We start from the raw sequence: 17,076 nt of genomic DNA, 5'->3' as shown, positions 1-17,076 counted from the left end.
CCAATGGCCTATTTTTATGGCCTGTGTTTTTGTCCTGGGCTTGGTTTTTATGATGGATTTTAATTACCATCTTTCAATATTTTGCTTTTATTATTTTTATTTTGTAAGCAATTTTGGGCAGGTTCCAAGAGAAGTGGCATAAACTCTTTTTTCTAAATAGATGTATACATTTTAATAGCTGCTATTGCCCTGTTGTTATATTTATTTTATTATAACGTTTTATTTTAGTTAAACTAACTTTTTTCCCATTTATAATTTGATTCTTTTTGTAAGCTGTCCTGAGTGCTTTTTATGTAGAAGGGTAGGCTATCAATCCTAGAAATAAACAAATAAAATAATTGCCAAATATGCTCTGTTGTGTGCATTTATTTCAACTGAAAGAGCCTTAAACACGTAAATGGTTAAGAAATTGCACTCCACATTCTGAGCACACAGAATCTCATGTAAATGATTAAAAAATCAACAAGGAAAATGTTTACACCATCTGGCTAATCGGACAAATGGTTATATTTCACATTGTCTGAAATGTCTCTTCTCAAGTGTTTACGAAAGGTATGCAGTTCTGATAATGACCATTAGGTGCAGCTACAGATTTACTAATGAGCAGCTCCATTATTCCTTTAGGATCACGAAAGGTTAAAAGGCATTCAGGATCTCAGCTCTTCCTCTTAATTATGTGTTGTGGATTCAAAGCAACCTTTTGCATGGAGTGGATTGTTTGGAATTTTTAAATATATGTAGCTATACAAAAATCTTTTGTTATCCTGTTATCCTGCTCTATGAAGAGAGGCTTATGGAGCTGGGGATGTTTGGAGAAGTGAAGGTTAAGGGGGGACATGATAAAAAGGTAAAGTTTCCCCTTCAGTCACATTCAACCCTGGGGAACCACTGAAAGAAGTGATTTCATAGGCAAGCCGTTTTTGTGGGGTAGCTTGCCATTGCTTTCCCTGGCGTGATAGCTATGTTTAAATATTTGAATAGATGCCTTGTCGAAGAGGGATCAAGCTTGTTTTCTGCTGCCTCAGAGACTAGGACACGGCGTAATGGATTCAAGGTGCAGGAAAAGAGATTCCACCTAAACATTAGGAAGAACTTCCTGACCATCAGGGCTGTTCGACAGTGGAATTCACTGCCTCAGAAAGTTGTGCAGTCTCCTTCTTCGGAGGTTTTTAAACAGAGACTGGATGTGGGGGGAGGTTAGAAAATGAGGCTTGGATGGGGGGAGGGTGGGAAGGTATAGGTTAGGCTTATAATTGTGTAGTCTTTTGTGTTTCAAACATCTAGGATTATAAGCAGATTTTCTTTAGATGTGTGATCAATTTTTTTCCTAGGCACCTTTCTATTTCTTCCTCACCAATATCTGTAGTTGGGGTATAAGCTTGAATAATGGTTGTTGATAGGTTTTTCAAGTAGTCTGACTGATTATTATTGGGTCAGACAGGCAGCCCAATCCAGAGCCCTGGGGTGGCCAGGGATGGTACCCTGTTGCCTCCAGAGGGCTTTTCAGAGATGTGGGGAGGCAAAAAAACCCCCCTCCTTGCTGTTGAGAAGCCACCACTCCATTGAGATCACTGGGCATAAGTCCAAGCCCTGGATGCCAGCATCTCGACAGGCAAACCCAGCCATGCCTTTGGAATGCACCCACTATACTGCCAGGGGTGCAGGAGTGCTGACACAGCACTCTGTGCCATGTCTAGCTATCATGAAGGTCCACAGTGGCTGTCTGCTGGCAGATTAGACCCCTCTGCCAGGGTAAGTGCCCCAGGGAGGGCAAATCTGCTATTTCAGGGCCCTCCCACTCCACAACGTCACCCCCCCCCCTTGATTGGGCCATAAATCCAGAGCCCTTCAGGGGTAGGCGGTCTATTAAATTTAACAAATAAATAAATAAATAGTTCCTGAATGCTTGTGCTACATCTCACCTTACTGTTAAAGCAACTCAATTTATTCTGTTTGTCATTTCCAGAGCAAAACATTTTACAATTTTCTGACTGAAAATATTGTAGTCTATTTTACTCACTCACAGGTCTGCAATGTTTATACTTTCCATTTCTCATTTTACCATTTTGAGTTTACTTTGATTCATACATCTCACGTTCCATGTTCCTATTATATGTATTGAACAGCTATGTACTTCTGTTTTGCAACCATTCACATGAATAAGTGCATGCCCTATCAGTTTTAGTCCAGTTGAGTCCTTAAGAACAGCATTAATCGTAGCTGTCTGCTTCTCTTCCCTAGTAGCTGATGGAATACTACCTGACCTGAGGGGTCCATCTTCCAACACTATATCTTTTTCATTTTGATTGGCTCATCACAGGGTTTTCAATAATCAGAAAAGATGATCAAAAGTAGTTCTTCTATGCTGTACTAACTAGGGTTAGCTAAAATAGCACTGCCGTTGTCTACTGGAGATCCTCCACCAAGGTCAATTTCTACTATTGTTGCTGCCCAGTAGCTACACTTCAAACATTCCTCTGCCTGAATCACCACTGAAATAATCTGTTCTCTTCTGCTGATGTGCTCATTGATCCCTGAAGGGGGTTGGTACATCTTAGTCTGGTGTCTCAACTCTGACCATTCCACCTTGAGTGACTCTGCTAGGAGTTAGCTACTTGACAGAGTCTAAACTCCTTATTGTTCTCAGCTTCACTGACACACACAAACACTGACATCATGTTCAGCCAGATACTCCAAATCTGAGATTAATGACAATAGCTTTCAAAGCAGAGGATGTGATTCAAAAGTGATGTTTGCAATCAACTGACCAAACATCCTTCATTTCATAAAATAAACGATGATCAGTGGTTTCTTCTAGCTATGTGATTCAATATGTCTGACAATCAATTGTCAAATAAATGCTAGTTTATCCTTTTGCTTGTGCAGTCTTGGGTAGGAAACTCAGTGTACTGTGAAATCAACAGGTTGCTTGCTTAAACTAGGCACAGCAAATTGGCATGTGATCTGCAAGAGTTAAGAGATGCAGCGTGGCAATCTGCGAATCAAATGCTCATTTCAATGTGTCATCTTTGGGAGATATATTTGGAATATTTCTTGTACCATGTTGCCACACAGTGCATTTGTGCTACAACTGCATGACTCATCACAGCAACATATTAGTGCAGCTATTACTTGATTTAAGGTCAGAATAAATGAAGGGCCACACTTCCTCTGCTTTTTTACCAATACTCTATGAATCTGATTTAACACAATGGACACTGTGATCTGGTAAAACTAGAAGTCCAGCTAACCAATAATTATAGACCAGAGCCTTGCTTTTGGACCATTTATTTACCCACACTTCATTTAAATATTACTTTTTAAAAGAGCATGACACCTACAATCTACTTTGAACAATTGTGGTCCTCTGACTATACATAGTCCAAATTTCCTTTCAATGGACCATGAGATTGCTTTGGAAACAATAAAAGAAAATAATGTAGGCTTTTAGCAATGATGGGCACTACATTAAAGTGCAACTGTATGCAGATGAACTCCTTCTGAACCCTGATGCAGCAGTACTGAAGGCAGAACAACAAAGTGGTATTTGCTCTGTCACTTAGATAATTGTCAAACAAGGCACTGCTATTCTGGTTCACCTCAGCATTGTCTTTACTGAATATCACAACCCACACCTGCTTTACAGTGGAAATATCAGACAGCAGGTGTGGATTGCAATGTTTGCCATCATTGCTAGAAACCGTCATCATTTTATTTTACTGTTTCCAAAGTGATATCATGGTCCACTGAAAGAAAATTTGGACCATCTATAGGCAGAAGACCACAGTTGTTTTAAAGAGCAAGTAATCCATAAATAGTTTAGGAATAATTATCATAGATATGTTACACTGGTTCAAATATTAGTCCCTTCAAAATATTAAGTGTTCTAGTTCCCATCACAATGAATTTTTGATTTTTCAGATTTAATTCTGTGATATTCTCAAATAAATTAATTAATTTTCTATGTATTAAAATAAGGGACAATAGCTTCTTGCAACAATTCAAATGATTAACAAGGGAGGAATGGCCATAAAGATAATCTTGTGCACAGGGAAGGCTAATGTTGTTTTTAAAAAGGGCTAATACACAAACATTTAAGCCTCTACCTATAGTTCAAAATAGTACTGTCTAAAAATACCCTTACTGTGTGTTGGGCTCCTTCTGCAGAGATAAAAATTAAAAGGAACATCTTAAAGGTGTTTAGAGGAGGGCATCAGCCTCATATGACTCAACTGACAGAGCCTTCAACTACTGCACTCTGCCCACCTACTCTTTTTCCTGATTATTGCTAATGTTAAAATTAAACTGTCACAGAACCAACTTATCCTGTTCTGCAGTGGCCCCATGGACAATCACGCTATACACTGTATTACACATACACAGCTTCTTCAGCTTAGGGGCTAGCTCTTCTCAATTAAGTTGGTCAGGGGCTGGAAATTTCCATCCTCACATGTAACTGTTCCATCACTCCGAGCACTTTGGCTGTTCAGGGTCCATCCTACCAAGCTAAATAACTAGGTGATAATGAGCATTTGCAAAATGGCAGAGGGAGTAGAAATTGAGAAAGAAGTCTAAAAGCAGCACTAACCAGACAAAATCATCAGACCTTTCAGGCTTCCAACCTATTAATCTTCAGAAAATGTGGGGCTGTAGCAATCTGGGATAATAGTCAGGCCAAGGAATATAGCAGATGGCTGTTGTGGGTTTTCCAAGCTGTGTGGCCACGATCTGGTAGTTTTTGCTCTTAATGTTTCACCCGCATCTCTGACAGGGATCTCCAGGGGCATGACACAGACACACAGCCCAGAAAACCCACAATAGCCATTTCAGTCTGACTGTGAAAGGCTTCGGCAATATACTGAATATAGCAGAGTTAGCAAATAACATAGTTACTTTTACCTCAGAAAGGTATTGTAGGATAACTGTGCTTTATATCCTAGCTTTTAAAATGCAAATATTTGCTTATAAGGGATACTTACATAGCAAATGGCAGCTAGTTCCTGGCGTAAATTACTTGTCTCTAAACTCAATGTTGTTTTCATTGGGTTTACTCCATTATCATAAACTGTAAACTTAGTCCCCATGAGGTTTGATCTATTGAAGAGGGGGAAAAATCCATCACTTCATTGCCCAATAACTTTGTACTAACTTCATCCATCACTATCACTGAATCATAGCATCCCACAAAATACCAAAAAAAAACCCCTTCTAAAATTCTGATAAAATGTATTTAAAATCTCAGTGAAATCCACTAAAAATTAATATCATAAATTACAATAAAGAAATGAAAAGCAGACTACACATATCATGAAAATTGCTCTACTATATCCCTTTACCAGTATGGCAATTGTAGCACAATCAGTTGGTCAAAAGATATGATAAATAATAATAATAAAACAAGAAAAAAACCCAAGTGATCTGATGGCTGTTGCATTCATCAAAAGCTTTTTGCTTGATATACTTATTGCATGATTGAAGAAGGCAGTAACTGAAAGACATTTGGTGTTTTGTTGCTTTATCATAATTAGGCTTGGAGATTTGGGTGCATTGAATCCTGGATTTGGCCCAAATCTGGGCACATTCAGGCATATTCAAGCCAAAATCGGTCGAATATGTCCTGCTCGAATCTGAATAAGGCATTTGGAGGGGGTGGTTGGTATTGTTTTGGTGTTTTTTGTGTTTTGGCTTGAAAGGGACGCATTTTAAATGCTAGCGGCACCAATATTTCAGGGTATCATCCTGATCCTGATGATGTCACCCAAGCTTGGGGAGTGCCAAGTCTGTAAGGAACCAGCCAACTTTGCTAAAGTTTGGATGGCTGGGAACTCGTTCTGTGGGCATCAGGTTCACCTTCAACTGGGTGCCCACAGTATTTGCTCCTCCCAAGTAAGCTTTAGCAAAGTTGGCTGGTTGCTTTCAGGAGACTCACACCAGTAGCCCTACAGGAAATTAGATGCCCCTACCCAGAACAACCCCCCCCCCTCCAGAGCCCTCATCAAATATCCAGAACAGAGCCAGCTGGGCATAACAGCAAGCCTCATTGAAATCTATGGTGGGAAAGGTTAATTAATTTTCCCACCATAGAACTTGCTGAAGAGCCTGGCAGATTCGGTGTTTTGCAGTGGCTCATTGTACCCAATGGGAAATTTCTGTGCAGGCTGCACATTTTTGAAGATAGAGACTTTCAAGGTGGCTCCAAGAGGTCCTCCTGGTAATAGCATCCAGTCTTGGTGAACTTTGCTTCTGGGGGTGGTGAGAGGGGTGGGCTGAGAGAGTTCTGAGAGAACTCAGCCAGCAGGCTTCACATGTAGGAGCGGGGAAACAAAATAAGCCTTTTGGGGGCCCATAAAATTGAACCCCCAGAAGCAAAGTTCACCAAGCCTACATGCTATTACCAGGAGGGCCTCCTGGAGCCACCTTGAAAGTCTGGTGCCTCTATCTTCAAAATGTGCAGCCTGCACAGAAATTCCCCATTGGCTACAATGGTGCCAAGGCACTGCAGAGCAGAGAATCTTGGACAATTTCTTGGGGTGCAAAAATTTCACAGTCTCATCTGGAGGCTGTCTTGATGACACCACCCAAATTTGGTGACATTTGGTTCAGGGGGTCCAAACTTCTAGACCCTCAAAGGATAGCCCCCATCTCCTGTTAGCTCCCATTCGAAACAATGGGGATGGGGCACCCATTTTGGGGGTGCATAACTTTAGACCCCCTGAACCAAACTTCACCAAACTTGGCTGACATCTCCGGATGATATCCTGAAATTATTGTGCTGCTAGCTTTACAAATGCTCCCCCTGCAGGCCAAAATGCAAAACCCCCACTAAAAATACAAAACCCATATGGACCTGAATTTTTCGGGTATACCCGAAATTTGTCTTATTCGGGCATACATATAATTTTACGCCCAAATAAATGCCCGAATAAATCCAAATCTGAATTTTACTGAATTTCTGGGGTGTTGATCAAGCCTAATCATAATATTTGACCATGATTGCTCTGTATGAATTAGTTTATCTGTCAAACTGGTAAAGGGATATGTATAGTAGAGCAATTTCTTATAGAGTGAGTGATCTACTGGTAATTATTTTATTGTAATTACTAAATGATTAAAACTCATTTTTAGGTTATTTAGAAAAAAACTGTGTATTTGGAGGTTTGTTTACTTAATCCTTTTGGCTATTTGATTCAGAAACTTTTACCCAGTATTAAAAGATGTAAAATTAATCATTACTTAATAAATTTTAATCCAACTTCTTCTTCAAGGAGTTCTAAGTATATGAGTATATGAGCATATATGAGTTATTTCACTTTATCGTATTTTTAAACTTTTTATTATTACACAACTTGTACAAAAATACAGAAATAAATATACTGAAGCTGCTTACAAGAATAAAATTAAGTTAAAATTAAAAAGAGACATAAATGAGAATTATATCATTTACATAAGCATCCACTGGGATTATTCCAGTTGGGATGAAAGATTAGTAGAGTTTTAAAAAGGGAATTTGAACCAAGGCATTACCAGTCCAAATCCACACATCTACTATACCACCACAGTTCTGGTACCCCTTCTTAATAGTTACCTTTCCTTTTAAAGTTCTTTCAAAGAAGGACTAATCCCCCATAGATAATTAATCTCAATTAAATGATGTCCAAAACACCCCAAAGAGTGTTTGTAGCAAAGGAAGGGGCAGTAGATTAATGTCAGGAAATCATCTGTGTCCACACACAGAAGCAGATGAGGAACAATTATTGCTTAATTTGTACACTGCTGTATACTGAAATTTTGTTTAAGAGCAGAAACATGTACAAATTGGATCAAACGTTTGCTCTGTAATAGAGATTTCTCACAGTGAAAGGGACATATCTGATCCTGTGATATCGATATGTAAAGGGCATGATTTTACAATCTCAACATGTTTGTTTTATGATTTCAACACATAGCTTCTTGGCATACACTTTAAATATCAAAATATTTACCGTAGTTTTCCAATGAAACTCTCTCCTCCTCGTGACAAATCTGTTGGGTCTATCGAGATGAGGTAATTTGAAGTTTTGCTCTTCTTTCGCTTCCTTCCAGCTAACAGGAATACCTAAGAAATTGAGGAAACAACATATTCAGGTCGATTCTGACAGTTCCATTAGAAAAGAATACTAAGGCTAATTTCTTGTGGTTTAAAGTTATCAGCAAAAATGCAGAAGGTCAGCAAAAGAGTTAGCAAAAATGGGTTAAAAATCAGCAGAGGAAACAAAGTACGTATTTCTTTAATCCATTATGTATGCTTTAAATAATTAAACCTGATACACGGTGTTAAATGTTTAATTTCATCCTGAACAGTCTCCTTCAAGTGAAAGGAAAACGGATGCCAGTTCAGGTCACAAAGGCAGGGAGCCCAACTGCTAACCATTTAAATGCACCAAAAAGAATCAACTAAAGCCACTTTGCTTTTCTCAAATCTTAAATTTAATTGACTAAAAGCTTAATACATAAATAGTGTAATCCATGGTGGGAGTGGGGGGGCGGGGAGCTGAGGAAGCAGTGTGACCTTGGCACCAGCACAGATATCACTCGCACTGGTGTAAGAGCCATTTATACTGGTACTGGGAAGCAATGCAGAAGCACCACACAGGGGAACTGGTGCAGCTGTGATGGAGGCATAGTCCCAGCACAGGAGCTTGTACTGGCACCGAAGAGGTAATACCCAGAGATGGAGCAAGCATTACCTGGATTCTTGATCCTGTTGGCCCATGAATACCCCCAGTTGCTGGTCAAACTTATGCTGGCAAAAATAGTGGCACAGTCTGTTGTGCTGAATACAGCACTTCCACAGAGTTCAAAACTTTACTCTACCATGAAGCTCACTGGAGCACCTTGGGCCAGACAGTCTCAGTTAGTTTAAGCTACCTCACAAAACTGTGAGAAGCTCTGAGCATCTTGGAAGAATGATGAATAAACTGTACATTATTATTGTTAAAGTTGTTATCGTTTTCATTAACAAGAATAACAAAAATAATAATATAACAGGACACCCCTCATTAATGGTATTTATTTATTCATTGAATGTTGCATGAGGAGAAATTTGAGGTTTGTTATTTGATTTTTGTTTTTAACTGAACATGATTTTTAACAATTATCGTAAACTACTTTGAACTATGAGGAAAGGTGAAATATAAATGCTTTAATGAATTAATAAGATGGGAATAATGAACACATGAACTTCCCTTATACATGGTCTATGAAAGTCAACATTGTCCACAAAGTGACCGCAGTTTGGCCAGACTTAGGTGAAGGTCCTTTACGTCACCTATTACCTGATCTTTAACTGGAGATGTTAGGTATTGAAGGTAGGAACTTTTGCATGCCAGGTAGATGCTCTACCATTAAGTCATGGTCGCTCCCTTTAGAATGAGCACCAAACCTTTCTGATCAAATACAGTTAATAAAACTATTTCAATTGTTAACAATATGCTTTATGGTACCTTAGCACAGGAAATTTTAATCAGCCATTCTTTCTCTGTACAAAACACAATGTACACTCAAAGTGCTAATATGTTAGAAAGAGTTAGGAAGACTTAGGATGGAAAACACAATTGATAAGCACAATGAATTCCTACTCCTACACTTCATAGTTGTTCTGTTCTGCTATTTCATAGGGAATCAGCAAAATGTGGTTTGTGACCTTTTTACCATCCTCCCTTTCCAAGTGCAGGTAGTAAGTAGGGTACATTCCACGGTCCATTCCCTTCTTGTCTCTTGTGATTCGGCATTTGACAGTAACACCCTGAGGAGCTGGTCTCACAGCAAATTCCTCCAGGTCATCAACATCTATTACAGGGCTGTTAGTTGAAGGGCTAGGCCCTGCAGCTGTCTCCTAGAAGAGAAAGAAATGCTACCATGTACTTAAAAGTATAACAGAAAGTGAAAATCATTTTGAACATGGTCTCCATGAAGTCAGTGGACTTAGAAGGGTGTAACTATTTAGGACTGTACTTTCAAACTACAATATTTGGCCACTTGGAAAATCAAATTTTGGGAAGCTTTACATTGCAGTGATTATCAGTACTAAGCAGAATGTGGCTGTGCTTCATGCTAAGGTTCTGAATGGACAGTTTTTAGCTGCAATTTTAATAATGCCTTCATGGACGAAAGCTCCATTGAATAAAATGGGATTTGCTTTTGAGTAGATCTACATGGTCTCCACTTTTTCTGTGGGTTTTTTAATTTAAAAAACAATGTTTGGAGGCTGCACACTCCATTTCTCAAGTGGGCAACCCTTTATACAGTTCTGTAAAAAAAAGAGGCAGGAATGCCACCAGTGGCATTCTCAGCCATACCCACAGCAGTGATTTGCTACTTTGTGAACATTTGCTTCTTTTTTTTTTTCAGTGCCCGGGCTGGAAAGGGGCCACGAGCAGGCCCGAGAGATGAGCCCCACCCTGGACAGCCACAGTTCGCCACCCTGAAGTCCGAGCCACCAGCCTCCTTCACTTACCAGGGATGGACGGCGAGCATGGGAGGGTGGGGAAAGGCAGCAGGGCCCAAGCCTCTCAGCCAGAGAGAGCTGGCATCACTGGAGCGTCGCAAGCAGAGCTGTGTGCTTCTGGCCCCCGGGAAAGCACCAACAGCCCAGAGAACCCCCACGATGGTGTCCCAGCCAATGCTGGCCCCACCCAGGAGTCCCGACCCCAACCAGTAGCCTGGGCCAGCCTTAAATACCAAGGGGCAAGGAGGGCCTAGGTCACGGCCTGCAGCTGCTGGGTCAGACGGGTAAGGGGGCGAAGATGGGAAGGGATATAAGGGAGAGGACAGCGGACATGAAGGGGTGGTGAAGGTGAAAGGGAGGAAAGAGAGGAAGGAGGAGGGAGGAGGCGTAACTGAGAAATGGAGAACGGAGGCAGGAATGCAGAGAGACAGGGACAAAGCGGAGGAGGAAGAAGGAGTGTTGGAGCAGGCAACACGTGGGTAGGCAAACTATGAAGGGCAGCTGCATGGACCAAGGGGCTCTATACAGAGGGAAGGGCCAGATCAGAGTCAGCTGGACGCTGAAGAGGGGAGCCGAGGAGGTGACAGGTGCTAGGGCTAGCTAGTGCCTCTGCCATCCTGTGGCTCCAGTGCTGAACCAAGTTAGGTCAGCCCCAGGACACCAGGGCTGAGGATGGGACAAAGAACACTCAGGAAAGGATAGGTGGGACAGACCCAGGGCCCCCACTGGTGAGGCAGAGCACCAACATTTAACTTTTTTATTTAGACCAAAGAGTTAAATCTAGGCTAGTTTTGGGGGGAAAATAGGAGGAGTACAATTTATCTTTGCAGGAGAGTCATCTCTGCTTCACCCTCATATCTGTAAGAAAGGGGTTATCACAATTCTAGTGTGATTAGAGCTACTGCTAAGATTTAAAACACTTCCTTGATTGTTTAATGAAAGTTAGAAAAGAAATGATGCTTTGAAGTTACAGCAAAGAACATTTAAACTGGATATCAGTAAGTGATTCCTTGCTGTAAAATTAGCTGAGCATTGGGAAGGCTTAAGCACTAAGGAATTCAGATAAGCCAGATGGTTGCTATTATGGCAGATTCTGCATGGGCCAAAAACAGTGGTGCAAAAACAATGTAAACCCTTTTACACCGTTTTAAACCATTTTACACAGTTTTCACACTGTTTTCACACTGCTGTTTTTGGTCCATACGGAATCCGCCTCAGCCAGATTTTTTACCTTGTTTGATTTCTTGCTTGTTGCAGAACTTGGTCTGGTGTTACTGTTTAATTGTGAGGAACTTGAACTGTCCTCATCCTCCTCATCCTCCTCTTCATCAAAATTCATGCTGCTTGAAATACCTGAGAAAAACACATTTATAGAAAAAATGACTATTACATAAAATGGTTTGCTGTGATAATAATAAATATGTGCACACAACTCATTTGTTATCTCTATTACTCTTATTTTTATTTTGGTTTTCAGAAATAGAACAGTTTTGACTAACAATTTTTGGATAATAGCAAAAGATGGAAACTGCCTTCATGCCCTGCTGAGATATCTGACTGCCCACTGTCATTAGGCAAAATTCTGACTGGATTATTGGTCCAAACCAGATTATTGGTCCAAATTAGCTAGATTTTTGGTCCAAATCAGAATGGTGGTTCATAAATTCACACCTAATTGTATCATTTCATTCCTACATTTAGCACACAATCCAGATGGGAGGTGCACTATGTAGGGGCCAGAGAGAGTGCCACAAAGGCGGTGCCGCGCTGCCTCTATGGAGCTCCAGGTGGTGTAAAACCCTCACTGTGCCTAGAATGTTCCATAAGAAATAATGACTTACACCACCTGTTCTCATAGCATAAGTCATCAGCCTGTGCCAGGGGTTGTTTCTGGGCCGAAAGTCCAGTGAAAGCCAACTAATATTGACTCTACCCCTTGGAATGCCTCTTATCTGTCCCTCACTGTGCCAGGGCCAGGTTTAGGCTGGCCCAGTTCTGGGGCAGCAGGCTTGGGCACCATGGAGGGACACTGTACCTGCCTGCTCCCTGTTTACCCTCCCTGCCAGTGTAAGTAATAAAATTATGCATGGGGTAGAAAATGTTAACAGAGAGAAATTTTTCTCTCTTTCTCACAATACTAGAACCAGGGTGCATACATTGAAAATGCTGGGGGGAAGAATTAGGACTAATACAAGGAAACACTTCTTCACGCAACGTGTGATTGGTGTTTGGAATATGCTGCCACAGGAGGTGGTGATGGCCACTAACCTGGATAGCTTTAAAAGGGGCTTGGACAGATTTATGGAGGAGAAGTCGATTTATGGCTACCAATCTTGATCCTCTTTGATCGGAGATTGCAAATGCCTTAACAGTCCAGGTGATCGGGAGCAACAGCCACAGAAGGCCATTGCTTTCACCTACTGCATGTGAGCTCCCAAAGGCACCTGGTGGGCCACTGCGAGTAGCAGAGAGCTGGACTAGATAGACTCTGGTCTGCTCCAGCTGGCTTGTTCTTATGTTCTTATGCATTGGTTCCAAGAGCCACTTCTCCCCCATCAGGATTGGGCTGCCCATCGTTAACAAGGATTCAGATAATTAAAAATGGTTCGCTGCTTTCCAGAATTTCTACAAATGGCTATTCCCTCCAACATATCCACAAATCCACAGTGAAGAGTCCCCAAAATGCCTTTGTTTTGGCCTCTGGGGGGCACAACCCAGAATAGTACCCTCACTTCTGTACAAAATGTAGGACATCTTTACATACCAGAATTACTGGTGTGGTTTTTGCCTGCAAGTACAATACTAGTATGATTAAAGCTGTCACCTATAATATTGCAACAGTGGCCTTAGGAGTAATGATAGAACTAAAGAAACAGAATGTTTCTTAAAACACAAGGCATGGCTATAGTGTCCTTTTTGTTTCATTGACAAGAAGACAATGGATAGGTCATCAGTGTTGACACCCAAATGCCAGAATATTCCTCAGCAAACAATGCTAGTAATGATATATTTTGACAGACTGAGATGTTTACATAAAAGTGTTTGTTCCCATAGATTGTGCTGCTGATCATTTAACATGTCTTTAGGTAGTATGTTCCTGGATGAAACAGACTTTCTGGTTGCTCTATAGAGAATTAATATACTTCTGCTAAGGTTAGGATCATACTTCACAGTTGCTACTATAAACTATATATATAAAAATCTAACAGTGTGTTTGTCCCTGATGGTCTCCCTCAGAAGCTGCTGGACGGATCGCCCCCAAATTTTCACAGGATGTCCCTCCCTGTTGCGGGCAGGTAATCGGATCTTCAAATTGCCGAAAGTCCATACCGGAGCCAGGTAAAACATCTTTTTCCTGGTGCACCAGGCCATGAAGCTGGCTGTGTTTAACTGTCACCCTTAGAATGTTCGTGCAGCCTGTCTGTCTGTGGCCTGACGGCTTGGTATGAGGGCTTAGAATGTTTGCGCAGATGGGCAGAGATGGTCAGTGAAAACAGTAAATAGGTAATACTGTTAGGTAATACGAGTGGAAGTGAAACACATACACACTTTGACATGTGAGATGTCAGGTGGGGTCCCCCCCCCCACACGCAGGTAACTTTCACTCTCTGTGCCCTCAAATTCCACTGCTACCCCCCCACAATTACACATACACTCCTCATAAACTTATCCAGCTCATCCTCCACACACCTCACTCTGCCCTCCCTCACATCCAACCTCACCACTTCTGCCCACTCTCCTCCACCCACTTATTCGCCACAGCCTCTTTTAATACTAAAAGCGCAGTTGTTGAGTTTGGCCTTTTCTTCTAAGAGAAATCCGCGGGGTGAGGGTGAACCAACACTACCGGCTCCGCTTCTTTTGCATGTGGCCCTTTAAGAACCCAGGGAGCTGGCCTCGATCTGAGCGCCTCACTACCCTGCCTCTGCTGCCTGACTGGATAGCCTCCTTGCCCCAGTTCTGCCTTACCCAAGCCAGGACTGTGCGTGTCAACCAGCCTCATGGACATCAGGATTAGCACTCTGGACAGTTCCGTTGTGGAATGGGAAGGGTTACCTTATACTAAAAAAACAAGACAGCACCATATAACGATGTGCATTGAAAAGGGAAAGAGGGATTCCATTTGACCACCCCAAAAGGCTATGCTGGAGATCATTGGACCTGCATGGACATCTGTGTGGGTTGCGGACTGTGATGAGAAGGACAATTGCCACAGCAACGCGTGGCCAGGCCTGTTAGTTATTATTATAATATTAACTATGTAAGACTATTATACAATTTTCACAGAAGAGGTTCAGATTGGGGTCAAGTTCTGACTCGGCCTCTAGTACCCAGCCATATTAGTTAAGTTGTAATTATACAAATCAGAACATAAGTCAAATGTGTCAGCAAGTTTAAATGGACTCTTACCTTTTTTCTGCATTGTTACTCGAAGGTCCTGTTTGCTTTGTTGATGGTTGGTAGCCAATGTCTCACTATCATCTTCATCTTGGCAAGCCTCTCCAACAGTAAGAATCTGAATCTGACTGCCTACTTCCTGTACATCATCCTGAAAAGCAGCAGGACCATCAATTCCTGTCAAGCAGCAAGAGTAAAAAAATTGTGTCAAGCATTAAACAACATGCAAAAATTTCTTCAGCCACATCTATGAAGCCACACTTCTTAACCATGAACACACATATGAAGCTGCCATATACTGAATCAGGTAAATGGTTCATCAAGGTCAGTACTATCTACTCAGACTGACATCACCTCCTGCCCCATCCTCTTAACTAGATATGCCATTGATTGAACCTGGTATCTTCTGCATCCCAAGCAGATGCTCTACCACTGACACATGCCCCTCCCATAGCCATCTTCAATTATAAGTTGATAAGTAAAATAGCTTTCAAGTAACAGTTACAATTCAGTCCAGTTGCGGTGCGCCAAGGGGGCAGGGGGGTGCGTCGTGTACCGGGCGCATGCCTGGGAGGTGGAAAATCGCTCCAGCCCCTCCCCCTTTTCCCTGCACCCCCACGGTGCCCCCCTGCGGCACACACACACACCACCCCCTTCTAACACTTACCTATATTCCTTTTCTTTTTTTAGCACTTTTTGAGGCTGAAAAAAGCGGCCTATTTACAGTTCAGGCTAAAAACTGCCTGAGGTACTACAGTTCCCAGGAGACCTTGGGGCTCACATGGGAGGGCGGAAAAAACACACTGCGCACCGGGCACAGTTTGGCCCAGCTACGCCTCTGATTCAGTCACAATGGCTAGATAGCAGAGATTCCTCACAAACCTGTGATTTGGAAGTCAATTGACTTCAAGGACACAGGATTCCATTGCTTTTCTCATTCTCAAGCTACAGAATCAATCACTGTCACAATGACTATTACTTAAACATTGCAACAACATTGTAGCCAAGAGCTATTTCAGCTAGGGGTGTACACCATTTTTCCCAACATTTTTTTTGGATTTGAATATAAATGACCTGGAAATTTTTGAAGAATATAAAAAAGCTAAACCCCCACAACCAATATAGGGTATTTCCAAGGTTTTTCCAGATTTTTTGAAAATTTTCAGGTCTATTAAACTTGATCCCAAAAAATTCCAAGCCACCTCTGAAGTCTACATGGGTCTTGGAGGCAGCAGGTGGCACAGAGCTGAATTCTGGTCCTGGCCTGGCCCACCACTCAGCTCTGTGCTGCCTACTGCCTCTGACACCCACGTGGACTTCATAGGTGGTGGGGCAGAGCTGAATGATGGACTTGGCTGTACTGCCACCTTCGAGTCCATCTGGACTGTGCAGCAGTGGTCAGTAGGTAAGTGAAGGGGAAAGGGGTGGAGAGGGGTTTCCCATTTTGTAATGGCAGCATGGCCGAAGTGGCCCAAAAATGCCAACAAATTCAGTATTTTTCAAGATCGCTTTTGGGTAGAAAAACCTCCCCCACAAAAACACAAATAAGGAGTTCTTTTCAGTTTGGATTTGCCGAGTGCACACCCCTAGTTAACCCCTAGTTAACACCTTCTGAGCCCCAAGGCAGCTTTCATGGGAGGCATGCAGGTAAGAAATTTCTCTCCTTTCCTTCCTCTCCACATGGAGAAAAAAGAAAATGAAAAATTATTATTGTGCCTGCTTGCAATTTGATCAGCCCCATAAAGATCAGCTCTTTGCATTGGTGTGATATTATACATTCTTCCAGAGGTTCATGACTAACGAATACAATGGAATTGAAAACCATTATTAATGTCCATCTGGTTAATAGCAGCTTAACATCTTCTTTCACAAAGATCAATCACAAACTGAAAAGCAATCAATCAGAACTGGGCAAATGTTATCTAATCCCTCATACATTTGCTTGATCCATGTTACTTTGTGATTAGAAAACTCATTTCATTCTCCCTTATATTTTAAGTAAGTAAACTGAATGAAAATTCTTCATATCATACAAACTTGTTTTAAATGTTCACAACTAAATACCTGGAAAAACTGTCTTACTCTGGTTTCAGTCAATATGCAAGCAAGGATAACCACATGTGTAGAGTAAACTTGCATAATCTACATAGTAATACTTCATTGGTAGATGGTATCTATCATTGTTTTAAGAT

At 41.5% G+C, this 17,076-nt stretch overlaps 1 protein-coding gene across 4 annotated transcripts in view; it reads right to left on the bottom strand.

The window, feature by feature from the left end:
- TUB (TUB bipartite transcription factor) overlaps positions 1–17,076 on the bottom strand; it is a 172,764-nt gene that overhangs the window by 7,099 nt on the left and 148,589 nt on the right. For 3 of the 4 annotated variants that reach the window (XM_048485283.1, XM_048485284.1, XM_048485285.1), the window contains 5 exons: positions 14,897–15,061; positions 11,718–11,839; positions 9,683–9,874; positions 7,983–8,095; positions 4,980–5,094 (listed from right to left, as the gene is read on the bottom strand). In XM_048485283.1, coding sequence (XP_048341240.1) covers positions 4,980–5,094; positions 7,983–8,095; positions 9,683–9,874; positions 11,718–11,839; positions 14,897–15,061 — 707 coding nt within the window. The remainder of the gene's footprint in view (positions 1–4,979; positions 5,095–7,982; positions 8,096–9,682; positions 9,875–11,717; positions 11,840–14,896; positions 15,062–17,076) is intronic. The other variant, XM_048485286.1, reaches the window with a different exon arrangement.

Source organism: Sphaerodactylus townsendi, linkage group LG02 (assembly GCF_021028975.2).
Source record: "Sphaerodactylus townsendi isolate TG3544 linkage group LG02, MPM_Stown_v2.3, whole genome shotgun sequence".
Taxonomy (NCBI): domain Eukaryota; kingdom Metazoa; phylum Chordata; class Lepidosauria; order Squamata; family Sphaerodactylidae; genus Sphaerodactylus; species Sphaerodactylus townsendi.
The sequence above is the reverse complement of the archived record's forward strand: the minus strand, read 5'-3'. Positions and strand labels throughout refer to the sequence as shown.